A 19461-nucleotide genomic window follows, 5' to 3' on the forward strand; every position below is an offset into this window, starting at 1 on the left:
GCAGCCCCTCCCGTCAACAAAAAGCCTGCAATTGGTCAACCCATGACAGTCAGACAGGTAATATGCGACAATAGCGAAAGCATGTCAGCTGTTTATTACACTGCCTAATTCTGGCTGAAATCTTAGTCTCCAAGACCAAAGCCCAAAGGAGCTCCTCCTCCCCCTCCCCCAGCTAGTAACAGGCCCAAACCTCCTCCTCCAGCTGGGAACACGCCCAAACCCCCAGTTCAGAACTACATGGCTGCACGTCAGGTAAGCAAGTCCTCTTGGATCAGCGTATCACTATCAGCAACTAAGAAGCAAGAAAATTGCAAAAGAAAATGTGCAAGCATACTTTTTAAATCTAATTGTCTCTAATGAGACTGAATTTTATCATTCAAAGATCAAGTTTTTTGTGAAAGCGGAGAATAGAAAAATACCAACATTGACCACTTGAGGGCAGTGCAAGCTTTAAACGGCACAAACTGAAAGATGTGAACCTGTTCTGAGATAAACTGAGATGCTGTGCAACAAGAAATGGTTCATTTGGAAAGAATTTAGTTAGAAATAGAGAAACATTTAGTGCCTCCAATGTTTTAGATATCTTTTTTTAATCTTAAAATTAATTTTAATTTTAAAATTAATCTTTTTTTTTTTTTTAATTAAATTTGGTACCGTCAACATGTTGCAGAGAAAGCTAAACAGCACATAAAGGGGCGTCTTGGTCTCTGGAAGACTGCATGAATAGATCAATTTTTCAATATTTCAATGAAAGATTTGATTGTAAAAAAAAAAAAAAAAAAAAAAGTGCAACGTGCAAAATACTGCTGACAAAGTGTGTGAACAGCACAGATCTGTTCCACACTGAAAGCTTGATAAAAACATAAGAAAGGAAATCATGGTAACTTCTTAATATCAAGCAATAGTCAGAAAATATTACTTTCAAAACTCTGTTTTCTAGCACTTCTAAAGCAATTAATCATGCAATGCAGTGGCAAACGAGGCCATACCAATAAACACACTGGGAAATATAATGCAAATAAAATTTCAGTTCCAACATTTTGTTTGTTTCATTTGAACTATATTTACTTAAATATTTTTCAAATTGTTGGCAAACCATTGCACTCACTGTTTATTTTCTCCGCTTTTCTTTGGGAAAACTTTTGCACAAGCAGCAGAAAAGAGAGAGAAATGTTTGTGTGTTTCTGAAATCATGTTTTTGACAGCAAGGTTCTTTTAAGTTCTCCACAGCAAGCAGTAAGGAAAATTCTGCACTGGAAAACCAAAACATCTTTGCTGGTTTGAATAAATAATTAATTTTTGTGCTGGTTTCTGATTAATCTTCTTATTTTTTTTTTTGTCCACTAGGCCCTAAGACCAGTACCTCCTCCAAAGGTCTAATACCCAACAGTGACGACTGTTGGCAAACCAGGAGATTTTCAGCTTTTGTCTTCAGCAAGAAGTCGCAGGTGATCCACAGAGGCAGAGCTGTCCCGTTGCCACATGTTGCTGCAGAGCTCTTCAGTGCAGCACAAAAGCACCAAGAGGGTTACACCTGCAGGAAGGACAAACTGGACTCTGTTACTGGTGCGCCATGCAATGAGGACTTTATTGCGGGGATTCACTTGTTTTATAACTCAGTTCTTCTTGTTGTATGTTCTTACTCTACTGGGTTTCAGTCAGTGCAGGTCCAAACTGGTCAGGACCTGGATGTGAGCCAAACATTTTCTTATTGTTTGTCGCATGTTTTTATAAAGAACCTTTTAGCATCAGCATTTCTGTGATGATCAAACATTTCGAGCACGGTTTGACTGCAACCTGAAATTAACCTGCAACATGCTTTTTGAGTTCAATTTCACCGTGCCTGTTTAAAATACTATGAAATAAGTTGTTTATATTTATATTTTGTTTATAAAAAAAATTACATGAGCAAAAAAACATGAGCAGCACTTTTAAATTGCCTGAGTGTTTAATCATTTAAATACTTGGGATGTTTGAAATTGTCTTTTTTTTTTTTTTTTTAACCAATATCCAATAAACTGATTTTGTACAACTCTTGATTTCCAATATCAATCAATACCAGTATTTTTGGAGCAAGTTGTGCCAAACAAACACAAATATCTGGAAAACGATATTAAAAATCTCTTATATTTGGTTATTTTGAGTCAGAGGAGATGTAGCTGAAGAGTTTGATACATAATCTGTGCATGTTGTGCAAAGGTCATGTCATTAAAAAAGTAAAAGTCAATAGCGATAATTTGCAATATTGCATTTTACCGTCAATATTGACCAATAATATCAGAATGGATATCTTTAATGAATACACAAATAGTATGCTGCTGGATTAAGATCATTTTCAGCTGAATAAACTGCCATGAAAGCTAAAGGCTGGACTGAATGTCTGATAACAAAGACTCTTAAGTTAGTATTACGGATTCGGTCCAGCATGTAAATATATTTTTACAGATTTATTCCTATTCTTGTCTTGAGTGAATTTATTGTATAAATGTGTACATTAAGTAAAACCAGCCTTACATTCAGAACAGTGAACAAATGAGTGAAATCTCATGAATATGTCAGAATGCCCAAAAAAATCATGCCAATTTCACACAACTGTAACGTTTCCACTTCAACATGTACATTAAAACCACGGTAACTTATGTTGTGTGTTAGAAAGAGATTAAAACCCAGGCGTGTCGCCAACAGAATGAAGTGTCACTCATCTACTTTAACAGATTACCCTCCAGCAAGGCATTAATTCTGGACTAAGCTACTGATGGGGGGTGGGGTCATGACTCTGTTGTTGACATGTTTTCTAAATAAAAGTGCTCAATACAATAATGTATTTACACAAATATAGGTTAGACTGTATAAATGTTTATACAATAAGACTCAGCCTGACACTAAAACGAGCCTTGTTTACATGCTGGAAGCAACATGGTGAGGTCCAACCTTTCAGAGCACACTTAAAGAGATAGTATTTATAATTCTTTATATCGTCGTATATTTCGTCTGTTTCGTGATACACTCAGGTAAAAACCACCTACTCACCTGAAGGGACTCCTGGAAATGGAACAACGGCACATTTGATAAGTGTCCTGCACAGATCAGATAGCAGCAGCTATTATTAGCGATTAGCATAAGGCTGTCAGCCAACTGTTCATGTAAGCAGAATAAAGTACTTTGCAGAGAGAAACAGTTGTCGCCTTTAGGTTTGATCACAGGTCAAGGTGGCTCAAATGATGATTAGATAAAGCTGTGTTGTGCTACTGAACCAAGCGGTTGTAGGAAAACTTGGCAAAGACCAGGACTGTGGAAGTCTCAATTCATAATATTTTGCTTCCAAAGTAGTCAGACTTCCTTTTAAAGTGTTTTTTGCTAAATGTCTCCAAACCTTCTGGATGTTTTTTCCAGTTTTAAGACATTGATTTTTCTTGTTATTTTCAGTGCAGTTCGCTTACCTTTAAATTTTTAGAGATGTTCTTAATATTTAATAGCACTAATATTTAATGTTAACCTATATATCAATAAAGCATAAAAAACATCAAATGTGTTTAGATATGATTTAGATATGTGTTCAGAATATGAAAAGAACCATGTTAAATGACATTGTAAGGCACTAGCTTAGGGTCTGCAACACCAATAATCTCCAGGCATCAACCAGTCAGAGAAACTACGAAGACAAAACAATTCTAATGAAAAGGTACGAAACAAGGTTGGCTAATAAAACAAAGATATACCAGAAACTTTCAAATCTGACCCATTAAACCCATCACCAGAACCGAGACCCATTAAACCCATCACCACAACCAAGCCCCATTAAACCCATCACCAGAACCGAGACCCATTGAACCCATCACCACAACCGAGCCCCATTAAACCCATCACCAGAACCGAGACCCATTGAACCCATCACCACAACCGAGCCCCATTAAACCCATCACCAGAACCGAGACCCATTGAACCCATCACCACAACCAAGCCCCATTAAACCCATCATCAGAACCGAGACCCATTGAACCCATCACCACAACCGAGCCCCATTAAACCCATCACCACAACCAAGCCCCATCAAGCCCATCATCAGAACCGATCCCCATTAAACCCATCACCACAACCGAGCCCCATTAAACCCGTCACCAGAACCAAGCCCCATTACACCCATCACCAGAACCGAGACCCATTGAACCCATCACCACAACCGAGCCCCATTAAACCCATCACCACAACCAAGCCCCATCAAGCCCATCATCAGAACCGATCCCCATTAAACCCATCACCACAACCGAGCCCCATTAAACCCATCACTAGAACTGAGACCCATTAAACCCATCACTGGAACCAAGATAAACACATCATCAGAACCGAGACCCATTAAACCTATCATCAGAACCGAGCCCCATTGAACCCATCATTAGAACTGAGCCCTATTAAACCCAATATCAGAACCACGACCCATTAAACCAGTCATCAGAACTGGGGGGAACAAACGGCACCACAACAAAGCTGACAAGTCAAATAAAACACTGTGAATTTTATTTTTTTCCAAGTGATACAGCTATGTAAAAGATTTCATGGCCTCGCATGACAAATACGATACAGTTATTCATCCTTTATTACAGCTATTTTAAGATTTGATAAGATGAACATTGTTTTTTGTTTTGCTTTTTTCGTTTTTTTTCCTTTTTTATTTTACATTCTCCAAGATATGTAGAAGACCTGATCGGCCAGCATGGCTCACCCTCTGAGCCTTTCCTTCAACATCACAGTTATGAATGTAAACGGAGATACTTCCTCTTCACGGTGCTCTCTTACAAGTCTACAAACGGAACGGCAAACAACAATATTTCAGAAATTTAAAAACATCAAGATTAATGAAATTGAAACATTTTATGAAAGCCTTTATGGCTCAACTCGGTTCACCATCCACACACACACACACACACATACAGATCTTGACATGTGTGGCCAAGGTGGCATGGCACATGGGTGCTCAATATTTTTTACATTTTTCTTTAAAAAAAAAAAAAAAAAAAAAAAAAAAGAGAGAAAGAAAAAAGGAGTGAATTTACAAGAGAATAATAAATCTTAAAGCTTATTTCCCCCCTCTTTTGCTGACAAAGAGACGACAGAATTACAGTCAGGTGTGTCAAAGCACCAGTAAAGTGGGTTTCATGTACTTTAGTGGAAGCTTTAAAGGGTTGGGAGAGCCTGTGAAGAGGAGTGGAAACGTTCAAATCAGAGTAGAGCTGGATCAGTGAATACGGAAAAAGAAATACCTGCAACATCTGCAGGCGTTAATCACCCACCGCCTTAGTCTGATCGAGAGTTGTAAAAATAACCGTGTAGTCGGCGATGCTTGACATGATTACAGTACGGTGAGGCCTGCAGAGAGAGCTGGGACCTTTTACATCGTCGTCCCTGCGAAGCGGAATGACTCAGTCCATGTACAGCATCATCAACGTGCTGCCATTTCAGTCCAACGTTTCCCTTCTTCATACAACAGTAAATCAACAGCGGACGGAAAAGCAAAGAAAAACCCAGAAAACTCCTTTCTTTAGTGTTTTAAAAGTAAATATAACACTGCCACGACTTTGTTACAATGCCTGACGTTTCTGAAGCTGCGTGCCAGTCGGCTGCGGACGGTACAGCCAGCCGCTCCGCTGCCTGAATGCAAACGTGTCCTCTTTAGTCCTCATCTTTAATGCATCGCTTGATTTTCCTGCGACTTTATTTTCACTCCAAATCCTCAAACCCGGAGAGGTTGGTTCAATCGGTGTTGGAGAAGATGAAGAGCATTCAGCTGGGGTTTACTGGGAATACTGGTGGCTCTAGTAACAGTGAAAGAATATAATGTGCTGTTTAAATACATCCCTTCTTATTTTTTTTTTCCCTTTCTTTTGGTTTTTGCAGAGCAAGAACATCCTAGCTGCCATGAAGTAAACATGTGTCCTACCCAGCACAGAACACACAGCAACATCGACTATAATTATACACAAACATTAATCCTTCCTTTTGTGTCATTCCTAAATTATCATACAGCGAGCTGGAAGTGAAAGAAATACTGAGCAAAAACTGTGTCGGCGTCTTTGGGGATTTACTGGAAATATGTAAATACGACTTTCGGTCGTCTTTGTGTTTTAAGTATAAAAATCTTCATTTGTAATCCCTAACATTAATCTGATAGACTTCCCTTTTATCTTTTCCACACTTTTTATACACATATAATGTCTTTCAGCTGACAGAAAAGAAGCAAAAACAACACTGCATGTAGAGCCCCAAATGCCAGCAATGCCGTGACGAGATCTCTTGTACGAACCAGAAACTAGTGAGGCTACAGTATTTGTCATTTTTTCCCTTATATAACACATTAACAATCATTTTAAAAAAGACTTAAAGTGACTAAAACTCTTGGATAACAAGGACTTTCTATCTGAATCAGTTTAAAAATCTTTTCAAATTAGTTTGACGTTTACGTTCAGTGTTGTATACATTTGAACAATCAATGATTTGTTGCTATTAAACAATATATCTAATATATTTAATTTTCAATAAATAAGACCCCCCCCCCGACATTTCAGTTTGTCTTTTTGTCTTTGATTTTGCTGAGCAGCTGGGAAATATTCATCCAGCGCTCAGCTTCCTATTGTTCTTATCAACGATGTGTCTGCCTCCGCTGTCTGCCCGACCGGGTGATGGACACGGAGTTTCAGCGAGCAGACGGACAGATGGGGGTAGAAAGAGACAGAGAGGGTCTGAATGTGGGCTGAGAGTCAGGTGGTGTGGGTTTTGTGAAGGTTTTCCTCCTGCTTATCCATCAGTTCCGTTCTTATTGGGGGCGTTTGTGTTGATCGTGGTGCCGTCTGGCTGCTTGCCATCTTTGCGCGGCGGCATCCTCTCGTTTATCCTGTCGAGACCCCGCGCCTCTTCAAAGTTGCGAATCTTTCTGGTCGGAGAGAAGCCTTGAATGGCTAAAGAGCAGAGGAGAAACAAAAGAAAATAAATTAAAAGCAGGAACTTCCCAGCAACAGCGTGCTATAAATCATACTTCTTAACTTCTTTCTGTTATGTTTTCACCAGAATCAATCAAATTAGATTCCTTAAAATATTTTATAAACACACAACACAGTTTCCTAGCACAGTACAGACGAACCGTGAACACAACACATGCTTGGTAAACAAAGACTCCTAGTCACACCACTGCGACAAGCTACAACATTGTAACACCTCACGCTTTGTAGACTTACGGTGACATCCCGAAACAGCCAAGGAAACCAGACAGAAAACGTGCAAATAAAAAGCAAACTTGTAAAAGATGTTGAAACACACTTTCCACACACTTAAGCTATCAAGTTAAACACAATCAAAACTAAGAGAGGAGTGATTTAAAGGTTGACTGTTAAAGGGGGAAAAACACTAAATAAACTCAAGACTGCTCTTGCACAACCAGATATCTGTGAAACTTCTCCTGGACTCCGCTGTCTCTCAAACGGCCTTATTTCTGCATTTAACATCATGGAATAACTCTTCTAAAAGTTTGGTCTGGCAAAAATAAATACTATAAGAGTGTGTGAACTCTTGCTAATGATGTAGAAGATGTTATTCAGCAATAAAAGTTGACATCTAATCTGTTTACTTTTAGACGATTAACCGAAAGTCATCAACTAAACGTCCTCGTTAAGTAGTTTAATACTTATTTAATAGCAATAGTTCAACAACTAAATGATCAACTACAAAAAAAAATGCATTAGCCGGACAAAAATATAATTAAGGATACATAAAGTTATTAAAATAAACAGAATATTTGTTTAAATGCTCTAACAAAGTCATGTTGTATATCATAAAATAATAAGGAAAAACATCTATTTATCTTACCTTAAATAATAGTAATAATAATCTAATGGTAATAATAATAATAAACTGAATAATAAGCAACAATTATGTTATGTAGTTACAATATTTACCTAAAATTAGTATTTAAACTACTAAATGGTTTACTAGAAGTAGCTTATAAATAGCTTTTAAATTCAATTTAAGAGAAAACTGTCAAATAAGTATTCAGGTGACCAACTTTCATTTATTTAAGACAATAAGAAATAATCATCTGAGGCAAAAGGTCATAATTATTAACGTTAAATGACAGTTAACTATTAAGAAAACCAGTGTTAAAGAGATGGAGCTAATGAGGTAAAACACAAGGTTTAAAACCAGTAAAACAGTTCAGCTTTTTAGTTGGGAAGTTACTTGTTTAATACCTGTTCTCCCAGTCCAAATGTTTCTCTCAGGAAGATGTGAAGCTCCACATCGCTACACATTCAGTAGTGTGTGAGCTAAGTGTAAAAAGTGTGTGTTAATAGTCTACGGTTTATCCTGCAAAGTGTTGAGATGCCAACCAAAGGGGAAATAAAAAACCTGGATAAATGTGGTCTGTTTATACTCTACATCACGCACACTGGGTTGGAAAACGCTGCTTCAAGTTACGTTGCCAGGAAATCCGGCACCTTGCCTCTCCACCTGACATAATCTCCCCCTGTTGATGTGATCGGAAGTTTTTCACATCGATGAGGCCTGTTGAGCCACGGACCATCACCATCGACCAGAAGGAGCAGACAGTGTAGCAACAGCCAAATGGTGTAACAGGATTAGCTTCTGAAAATATCCCTGGCAGGGATGTCCCTGATCTTATCTCAGCCAGGTCTTAGCAGGCTTTTCTTTGTGTGGGGAGGCGCAGTTGACCGGAAACGCCTGTAGGACCACAACGAAAGACCTGCCAGCAAGGGACAAGTCGGATCCAAAAGTACAGAAAGAGAACTGCTCCGCTATCCACATAAAAATAACTTCCTCAAAACCCACTTTAGCAGGCCAACTCATCACTGTTACTCCTGGTTTCAGTTTCTGTTACAGGAAACTCTTTTCTTCTCATCTTATGGCTGATAACACCCCGTCTAATGACTAATAATGTTCGTCAATAGAAAGTGCAACACCTTCGAAGGAACCAGCATGATCAACAGACACTGATAGAGCAAGAGCAATTATCAGAAGTAGTATACAGTAACATGGCTATCAGTTACTATAAAACAGTGGGTACACACACACACACACACACACACACACACACACACACACACACAGAAGAAGTTCATATTGTAACAGTGGGGTTGTGTTTAAAGGGTGCCGTACACAAAACACACACAAGAAACTTGAGGCACACAGCCAATGCGTACCTTTTGCTTTAGCTGCCTCAATGGTAGCTATGTTAACAGGAGTTGGGGAAGGAGGAAAACATGAGTCAAAGGCAGCCAGAGACAGTAAATCCAACAGTAAAATAAACTTAAATACGTCTACGTGAAAACTAGGACGGAGAAACAGGTGTCAGAGTGCAACGCAACCACACGGAGGCCAAAATGATGGTAGCTGTAACACATCATCGAAACATGTGAAGTGAGTCGGCGGGAAGGCCAGCATGAAGACGCCTGTCAGAGATTTAACATGGTGTTGGTGTTAAAGGGTCAAGAGGACTTAGGTGAGGAGAGCTGAGGCGGGATTTGGCTGAGTACTTATAGTCCGAGTCTGGGGCGAGATGTGCAACAATGACCAGGCAGGGTGACGCGCTGGTACATCCTGGTCTTTCACAAAGACGAAACTGCAGCTCTCATGCAATGATGTTCATTTAAACACTCGTTTACTTTTATTAAACAGCTTAATTCACAATGAGAAAGCATTTTGCAGAAGTAGCGGTGGGTTAAAGTAAGCGAGAAGGACTATGGAAGTACTCTTCAGGTGAACTCAGGTGTCATGGATATGGACTCTACATAGGTGGAGTTAATACAGAGATACATACAGTGTAAATCTAATGAAGGATGAAATGTTCAGAAGATTAGCTGAACATGGAAGCTGTGTGAACAGTCTGCAGATGATGAATTGTAGTTTTAAAGCTCTCATCGACTCCAGCTGTTCATAAAGAAATTTACAAGCTGGGAATAAAAACACAAAAACATGAAATATAATATTAAAAAAAACCCAACAACAGTAAAGTAGAACAGTGAATAAAAGGGAGGTATGAAAAGTTAAACTAAGCAGCTATGTGGAAAATGCTTGACCACATTTGCAAAGACAAGATGCAGAAATCACATGACCCACTTCACCAAAGATCCCGCCAACAGCTGGGATGTTAGTCACTGAAAAGTTTCCAGCGTCCACTGATCACCGGGATTTCCACCTGCTCTATTTAACCATGTTTTGCTTTAATCCATTTGAAGTTTAATCATTTTATCCTCATATCAACTTGCTGCTTCGACCAGTTTCTACTGCAGTTTTTGCAGGAGAAGCTGGTGGAAGCGGCTGTACACATGCAGCCTCACTGACATTTTATCCAATTAGATGCCAAATTTTCATATTTTTAGTTGTTTTTTTGTTTTTGTAAACGAGCAAAACATACCTTGCATGTGTGCATCTTCCTGTTTGCTGCCGTTTAACCTTTTTAAGCAACATCAATCAAATGCTAAACTCAGCAAACAGGAAGATGCACACATGCAAGGTATGTTTTGCTCATTTACAAAAACAAAAAACAACAAAAAAAGATGAAAATTGGGGGTATAATTGGATAAAATGTCCGTGAGGCTGAATGTGTACACTCAGAGGGAGAAAGCCTGTAAAAACTGTGAAAAAACTCCTTTCTAAAGCAGAATTGGTGGAACTGATTAAAAATAAAAAGCTACAGTCAGGATTGAGACGAAAAGCAAAGAGTCAAAAAGGAACAGAGAATAAATAAACCTTTTTTCTTTTTTTTTTTTTTTTACTGTTTTGGCTGATCTGAAAGCAGTGGCGAGTGGAGCTGACATGGACAATGACATTCTGCAAAAGGTCACAACATGTGGTTTCTCCTTCGATTGCTCTGCAGCGTCTGAGAGCCTCCAGCATGGCAGAACCACGCTCCCAGCATGTCCTCTAGCGGGCGAGGCCAGGCGTTGGCCTTTAGATCAAAGGGGCAGCAGCTACTTCCAGGTGACAGGCTGACCTCCCCACCCAGCCATCCCCAAAACTTTTTACTATGAGAAGGGGGGGGGGTGGGCTTAACTGAAAGTCTAGCCAGCGATTCCTGTGGTGAGCACGCCATCATTGATCTGAAACCTTTCAAAGAGACTGGTGGGACGGGAAAGCTCGTCTTCACAAACTGGATGTCAGACTGGAAAACCTGAACTCCATCATCACCGATGGAAAAATTTTAAAAGAGATTTTTTAGTTTACATTTGAAGGTGTTGAAACCAAATTGTCAGAGATTAAATGGGAAAGACCACTGGTATGGCATGTACCATGCATGCACCGTGCATGTACCATGCATAGTGATGCCTTAAAGTTTAGCATCTAAAATAGCAAATTGTATTTGTTACAAAGTGACTTCAGACTTCGCATAGATCTCATAAACAAGACAGAAGATGTAGAGTTGTTAGATTTAGAAGTGCAGTGAGGCTGATGTTGTTCTTAGACAAAATCAGGCTCTCCGTTTCCCATGTTTTCCAATGCTTAGCACCACTAACTGGGTACACAGGTGTCATATAGATATGGAACACTTTAAGTAACTCTTTGTATGTAACTCTTTTACAATTCCTTTACATACATAATTTATATTTCCATGTAAAATTTTGTCAAACATCAGTGTCTGCACACTCCTATTCATCCCTAACATTGGTGTGATTAATAGGAAATAGAGGGCAGTGCAGAGTTCAGTATATGGATTCTCCCATTAATTTATAGCAAACATGGCGACAGTGGAGGAGATCATGGTAATAAGACATTAAAAAAAAAAAAAAAAAAAAAAAAAAAAGACAGAACAGTAAACGCCAGTTGTCTTTACAGCCATTAAATGCATCACAGCTTCTTCTTCACTGTTCTTATTGCTGGTTACATGTCAGCCATCTGCACATCACTGCTTCTCCTGTTTCCAGTGTTACTGCTGTTTGCTATCAAAATATGCACGTAAAGAATGCAGAAAAAAAGAAGTCTTTGTCTGTATGCACGTTTAATGTTACAGTTGAGCTCATATTTACTATCATGTGCATTTATAGAGCCGCGGCTACCCAGCAGCGCCCCGAGGCTAAGAAACCAACACTATAGAACTTTTACATCCGAGACATGACGTGACGTGACGTGACGTGACGTGACGCGACGCGACGCGACGCGACGTGACGCGACGTAATGTTTTGCTTTATGGTAAAATAAGGAACTGGCTGTTTTTAACACGCAACATCACTGATTCAGGAAAGAAATGCGAAGAATCATCATAAGATCGTCTTTTGCTGGTGGAGAGCGCTAACAGGTCAGGTAGGATGCAAGATGGATGCTGAATTAGCTGCTGATAGGGGGCACCTTATGGGAAAATGGCAAAAGTTTGGTAGTATGTCTTTAAGGCTTATTTATTTTCTCAACACAAGGGTTTAATTCATTGTCCATGCATTTAATGTGTAGTTCAGCTGACTGAAGAAAAAGGTGTAATTATTGTCCATGAAGTCAAACAGTGAACTTTTTGTACTGGTATCCACGATCAGCTGTTGACCGTGTAGCATGTCAGCTGTTGAGGATTTCAGTCAATTTTGTGTTTACAAAAACGCAGGGTTGGTGACACAACACGAGGAAATGTCCTTTAAGGTTCAAGCTGTTTTTAAAGAAGGAATGAAGGACATATAATAGGAAAAGTATAAAAGACACTCACCATTCTGCAACGTCTGCTTCCCACCTGACAACACTCCCAGTGGAAGAGTTCCAGTTGGGGTCAGGCCTTTGAGCGTCAACACGCTCTCACTCTCCTCCCTAATGAGAAAACAAAACACAGACACAGTACAGATTACCTTTCCGCTGTAAATGCCTGATGCTTACGAGGTCATGAGTTGGATCATCAGTGCATATTTAGCTCACACTCGCTCACACACTGATTGACAGAATCACAAACTAGCAACTCTAAGTGTCTTCAAGCTAACAGCTAACATGTCCTGGTTGTGTCAGTAGGTCACTGGTAACTTGTGTCGACTTCAACAGCTCAAACAACACAGTCAATGATCGCTTATCAGTCTTAAGATTTGTGTCAAGACACTTAAACTTACACGTTTGCAAAGTTTTTTTGTTTTGTTTTTATTTATGGAGTCATAAAAATTATGGTCAACTTAAAAAATGCAAAAAAAAATGTAAAAATATGTTAAATATGACTAGTTTTTATAAGGGCTGTGACGATATGCTTTTGTCCCGATTCGATTCTGATTTTTTTCTGAGCCGATTCTATTTAAATTGCGATTATCACAATTCTTCAACATTGTTGATTTTTTGCAGATTAAAAACAAATAGAATGTATAACATTTGTTTTTGCTCGTCATTTTTCTAGATTTCACTTTGGAAAAAAAACAACACAGTAGCCAGATTATCATTCTGCTGCTATAATGCCCAAGTAGACAAGTAAAAAGATCAAAAATGACAAAAAAAATCACTAAAAATGACAGAAATTTTTTAAAAAATGACCAAAAAAAATAGATTTTTTTCAACAAAAAAAATTGATTTTTTAACAAAAAAATCCATTTTAAAACTGAAACAAAAAATCCCGATATTCAATTTTTTAATTCGATTTTCCCACTCCTAGTTTTTACGCTGCAGAGGATTTAGAACATTTAAAAAAGTTGACAAAAAAGTCAGAATTTAATAGAAATAGAGATTCAATAGGAAATAGTGTCAAAACCTTTGACTGTAGTGTTCCTTGTCTGAAAGACTGGCATTCCAAACCGCCGACATCAGCATTAATCTTAATGTTTAATATCTAGTGTGAGAGATGTTTTCAACAGACTGACCTCATTTCAATGAGCAGAACTCACTAAACATACCACATATTTTTCGAACGACTGTACTAATCAAAAGAAAGGCTAAGAAATAATAAATTGATGGTGCAAACCTGAGAACTGAGAAGACTCGTGCCATTTTCCCCACAGCACGAATCTTGTTTCGGATTACCTCCTTGCGCATTGCAGAAGTGCCACCTGGAAACCGTTTAAATTGCAAGGTTAGAAAGACACCGCACACATCCCTGCTCTGCTACTGATTTTTATACTCAAACAAAAAATATTTCATATAAAAAATAAAAAGAAATTGTGGGAATGAAGAAAGGATGAAGGGATGAGAGAATTGAGAGAATAAACTCAGGCATTTAAAGATGCAGCAGAACTTTAAAGTGTCTATGATGAACATTTCAGTCTAATTTATTTTAATATGCAAGTCCAGAAGGGCAAGAAATAATCAAACATTTTTCCACAAACCCCTTTATTCATTTTGTACTGATCCTCTCAGATCAGCCTCTGCCAGGAACAAGCGAACAGAGAAAGCTCCGCCCCATGTCCTGCCTGCAGGCTGCGTCTGATTGGTCAACTGCTAGGAGTAGTTATATTGAGCAGTGAAAGCTTTCTTTTTATGAACGTGCATAACCTAGAGAAGATGACCAATCACTGAGTCCCCTCCCCGGGACATCACTAAAATTTCAAAGTAGAAAAACCTCTCTAAAACCAATTGTTTCTGTCGCCATGGAAACTGAACATAGCGAGTGATGGAAACTCGCACATGCATTTAGGTGATAAAAACCAGCGGCGCTCATATGTCTGATGAGTATTCAATACTACAACTCTGTAGAAAGCTCAGAAATCTAGAAATAGCATAATAGAGGTCCTTTAATGTGCAGAATTCTGATCAATATCAGCCATGAGTGACCGAGTTTACCGTATGAATCATCTGGCTGGTCTTTCTCACAATTCAAAAGTTTAACATAGTTTACTAGAGAAGATGATAGGAGGAAAAGATCAACTAAATCTACTAAAGATCTACTAAATTCAATGCTAGAAATGTGTCAAATATCTGTTATTTCACCAAAACACCGATGAATAGAAGGATTTAATAATTACCTTCATACAGGTCGTCTCCCTCTGACATGAGCTCGTCGTCAGAGCAAATGTTCAGTACATTCACCAGCATTTCTGTCACTGCAGAGGACACATTCATACTGCAGATGAGTCTAAAACCATTTTTGAGTTAAAAGTTTGCTTGACCTCACTTTTTATATACTACTAATAATTCATTTTAAGTTACCAATTTCATCACATTCAACTGGCAGCTATAGCCACGTACAGCATAGGTAAAACAGCACAGATTTAATCAATGTTTTGTTGTTTTGGGGTTAAAGGTTACAGATATCCTCATGCAAGGTTCTGAGAACCACAACTAGAAATAGATAAATATATAAAACCATAAATAATTACCACTTAAGTATTCTGTTTAATATGTGTACAGCGTTTATCTCAGTATTAGAGATAAACTAAACAAATTACATCCTATTATATAAATAGGAAGTTTAAAAAAATCTGAATTTTCAGAAGTGAAACAAATCATTGTAAAATCAACAGACTTAATTTTCCCACATAAAACAGCAACTCACCTTTTTCTCCAACAAAAGGCAAAGACCACGTGAAGACATCCATGAAGTTGGGCAGCCAGTAAGGGTGGGGGGAGCAGTTGAACTGTCGGATGTTCATCACGTTGTTCTCATATTTTAATACTGCAGCTAGGATCGACAGAAGTAAGGAGAGGTTGAAGATCTGAAGCTTATTATTGCAAAAAGAAAAATACAACAAGAGGTGGAAAATAAGTGAAAAAGACAGAAACCTTTGTTGTTGTAGACATCTAGGTAATTTGGAGCTGAAAAGATTGTGATTAACGATGGGAAGCCCGTGGTTTGGCTTTTTCTGTACATCCGATATCTGTTCAGCGACAAAGAGAGCTCAGATTCGACAAACTCTTCACAGCAATATGCTGAGAATAATCCGAAATATTACACTTACCCCGCATCCTGTGCTTCATGGGCTCTTATTACTGACAGCAAGTTATTGTTTACCAAGAAATCACAGACTGCTGAGTAACTGCAAGCAGCAAGAGATACAGAAAAAGAGTCTCATTACAACACTGAGTGGGGTCAAAGCTTAGCCAAACTCTAAACCACCAGAGGAAACAGCATGGAGCCACTTACTACCAATTACCAGCTAGCTGTTGTTGGCTTGAGGGAATACTTTCATATTTATTTTCAGCACGCTGTGCCCTCTGGACAGTTAAAGATGATGGATTCTGTTGTGTCTGTGAGGTCTTTTCCATAAGCTGAGGACTACAGCTGAAGAAAAGATAGTGCAGCATTGGGTTCTAATAAGTTCGATAAACTAAAACGAGGACACAGACAACTCTTTCCTGTCTTCTCCGCCCCAACCAGTCCAGGCAAATGGCTACCCTCCCTGAGCCGGGTTCTGACGGAGGCTTTTCCTTCCTGGTTTTTTCCTTTCCACTGTCGCCTCATGCATCCTCAGGATGGGGAATGGATTGAAGTCAAGATATGATACAATCTGTTGCTCTCTAAACGTGGCTATTTATTATGAATTGGCAGGAATTGGCTCGATTGATGTGTCTATAAAGTGCCCTGAGATGACACTGTTGTGAATTGGAACTAGGTCTGGGCAATTAATCGGATTTTAATCTCAGTTACGATCTGGGTTTTCAACGATCATAAAAATAAAAAGGGTGTGATTATTTTTCTCTCTGCAGTTTCCTCTCCTGCTGTCTTCAGCTGCTAATCGAGCGTCTCTGGCATTGCAGCGCTGTGCTGTAAACTCCTCCCACAGCCGCTTAACTTTCATTCAGACACTGTTGCCAACTTGGCGACTTTCTCGCTAAATCTGGCGACTTTTTTGTGAAAAGCGACAAATCTAGCAACTTTTACTGGAGTTATTAGAGACTTTTCTGGTGTTTTGGCGACTGACTTGAAGGCACATATTGTTCTGCAGTTACTGTAAAGAAGGAGCAGCGGGAGCCTCTCCCATCCTAAAGCACTCCCAGGCGGCCAGTCTCAGTCGGCTCTGGCTGCAGGTCAATGTAGAATAACTGCAGTAGGTTGTGGAAGTTCACCTAAACATAGTTTATACCATTGTCAGTGACAACTGGCTGCTTTATATTTGCATACATAGTTCGGTAAGTTAAACACTGTAATATCCCTCCGTTACGGGGCGTTACCATAGCAACGCCTTAACCAGCTGGTTCAGATCAGCTGTCTTTTAACAGGTGAATGAGAGAAACGCGCTGCAGCCTGACAGCGGTTGTTTGGCATAAAACATACATCCAGGCCAACATAAAATAGTTCCTATATAAGCGGTAAAGCGGATTAAACAACCGTTAATTAGACGGTTATAATGCGCAACATGAAGTCAAGAACGACTCGCAGCGTTGTTTAAAAATACTGGATAACTGTGTTAAATAATTGAGATCTCAATTTCAGTCAAAATAATCGTGATGATAATTTTTGTCATAATCGAGCAGCCCTAAGTGGAATTATACAAATAAAGCTAGTTTGAACTGAATTAAATCAGTTTCTCATAGCTAAGTCCTGTAATATTTCAACCAGCTAGCTGACCTACACTAATGTCTAATTCTCCAAACAAGGCTACTGAAAAATACTAAATAAAAAGGTAGCTATAGCAAACTGGTTACATCTTCTACTGGTTGCCAGTGGAAGTATTACGGGAGAAAATTAGTGTGGAAACAAGAAGAGTCATACTGACACGATCTCTATGAGGCTGTCCTGAGGCAAACTGGTGCTATTAGCTAAATACTAACACGTTCTCCAATTTAAGTGACCGGGTTAACGCGCAAACATTTACTAGCTAGCACTAAAAGCAAAGTATGGCGACAGCTCTTCACACTTGAACAAATAGATAATTCTGTCTTTATTATCATTCACAAACACATAGATGTACACTGAAGACAACTGGGGCATCTCAACCAGCAAGATTTGTCACTCAAAACCATAAAACCTTCTGTTCAAACTGGTTCCAGCACTGGAGAAATAACAATACCAATCAAGGTAACAACTGGTTTGACTTTCTACAGTGAGAGAATTATGACAAACCCACTTCATCTCATCACTTTAAATGTCTCTTCAATGTTTAAATCTACCAAAGGTTTCTACACAAGAGCACAGTCCCTGAAGATCATTTATCTGAAGAGATTATAACATTCACGCCATTTTTCCAACAAAGCAGTGCCTTAATATCGCCAACTGAATAAATACATGCTGCTTTAATACTCTTTGTAATGCAGAATGGAGTTTTAAGACACCTAAGGCTCTTAAAAGGTTATTTTATATAGCATGTTTTTTCACTACGTGGTACAGTAGTGTACGACTCAAACAAGGTTCTTTTTACTGCCTTAGTATAGGCAGAATCGGCTGTTGAACATCGCAGCTTTTATGAAGCACAGAAAAGACAACACAAAGTATAGGATAGTAGAGGTTATGGTACCAACACTGAAAAACAAATAAAAACAAACAAAACCAACACAAGACACACTTTGCCAAACAGTGGAAAACATCCAGTAATGTGTTAAGCAGGATCTTGCAATGCCAGCTACATACCAGTATTCTCTTCTTATGATTGAAGATGTAAGTATTGTGAAATAAATATGAACAAATCCTGTTGTATGTGACATACTGAGCAACATTCACATTCGTGAGAATCAACATTAAACTGTTAAGGTGCAGGAAAATGAGAAGAACATTAAGTTTGTGCGTCCACTGCTGCTTCAGCTTCACATTTTTGTTTGTTTTTATCCTCTACTATTAATCAGAAAAAAAGATGTGTTACTTCTGGATTTTATTTAACAAAGGCCGCCACAACATTTTACAAATTTTGATTGTTTTTCTGCATGACATAAGATTAATTTGTAACCGACCCAGAAAAGATATGTTGTTGCTCTAGTTTTACAGTTTTATTATCACCCCTTCTGATTGTAAATAAGATTTTTGGATATCTAACCTCGCTAATCTTACTGTTAATATTTTTTAAACTTATTTAACTATTTTTTTTTTAGACAGAATATTTTTGTCTGGATTAAGAATTTTTTTTATTGCTGCAATATATAAAACAATAAAACTGTATCTACTTCAGCCTTTTTTATATTTTCCGGGTGACTAGTTAACAGAAATCAGTCCACAATTAGATGAAACAAAAGTACAGAAGGGAACTCCGAGCCATAGTGTTTATATAATACCTGAAAAAGTACGAGCAGCCTCTGACGGAGTTATGGTTGAAGTGTTCAGATGTCTTTTCACTTCCATAGTCCTCACCGGGGTCAGCCCAAATCAGGTCACACATTGGCCCAAACGCTGGAGGCTCTTTAAATCTGTCTAACTGTTGAGCACAAAACAGAAAGACTTGTTAGAAATATTTTAATTTAGACACATTTCTCACATTCAAGAACATGTTTTAATAATAGGGAATAAATTTAGCTAATGTACACAAACTACCTTAATAAATAAACAAATTCTAAATCCGACTAATCTAAATTCATGTTCACTGGCGTATTACTTTCATGTGACTTCATACGTCAATGTTGACAGAATCCATTATGTTGAATATCGTTGATAAC

General features: G+C 38.5%; 2 protein-coding genes across 4 annotated transcripts in view; one reads left to right on the forward strand and one right to left on the reverse strand.

Annotated features, from left to right (window-relative positions):
* adam28 (ADAM metallopeptidase domain 28) overlaps positions 1-1380 on the forward strand; it is a gene marked incomplete at both ends in the record, with an annotated part of 28153 nt that extends 26773 nt beyond the window's left edge. The window contains 3 exons of the mRNA XM_079250753.1: positions 1-57; positions 127-252; positions 1348-1380. The exon at positions 1-57 is cut by the window's left edge and continues 37 nt beyond it. Coding sequence (XP_079106879.1) covers positions 1-57; positions 127-252; positions 1348-1380 — 216 coding nt within the window. The remainder of the gene's footprint in view (positions 58-126; positions 253-1347) is intronic.
* Positions 1381-6789: 5409 nt separating this feature from the next.
* ppp3cca (protein phosphatase 3, catalytic subunit, gamma isozyme, a) overlaps positions 6790-19461 on the reverse strand; it is a gene marked incomplete at both ends in the record, with an annotated part of 35466 nt that continues 22794 nt past the window's right edge. Inside the window, 9 exons of one of the 3 annotated variants that reach the window (XM_079251808.1) lie at positions 6790-6950; positions 9204-9230; positions 12689-12786; positions 13910-13994; positions 14907-14984; positions 15437-15562; positions 15664-15758; positions 15840-15917; positions 19084-19223. In XM_079251808.1, the coding sequence (XP_079107934.1) occupies positions 6790-6950; positions 9204-9230; positions 12689-12786; positions 13910-13994; positions 14907-14984; positions 15437-15562; positions 15664-15758; positions 15840-15917; positions 19084-19223 (888 nt within the window). Of the gene's footprint in view, positions 6951-9203; positions 9231-12682; positions 12787-13909; positions 13995-14906; positions 14985-15436; positions 15563-15663; positions 15759-15839; positions 15918-19083; positions 19224-19461 lie in introns of all 3 variants that reach the window. The other 2 variants (XM_079251810.1, XM_079251809.1) reach the window with 2 other exon arrangements.

The sequence above is a fragment of the Telmatherina bonti genome, assembly GCF_933228915.1.
Source record: "Telmatherina bonti genome assembly, chromosome: 13".
Lineage (NCBI taxonomy): Eukaryota > Metazoa > Chordata > Actinopteri > Atheriniformes > Telmatherinidae > Telmatherina > Telmatherina bonti.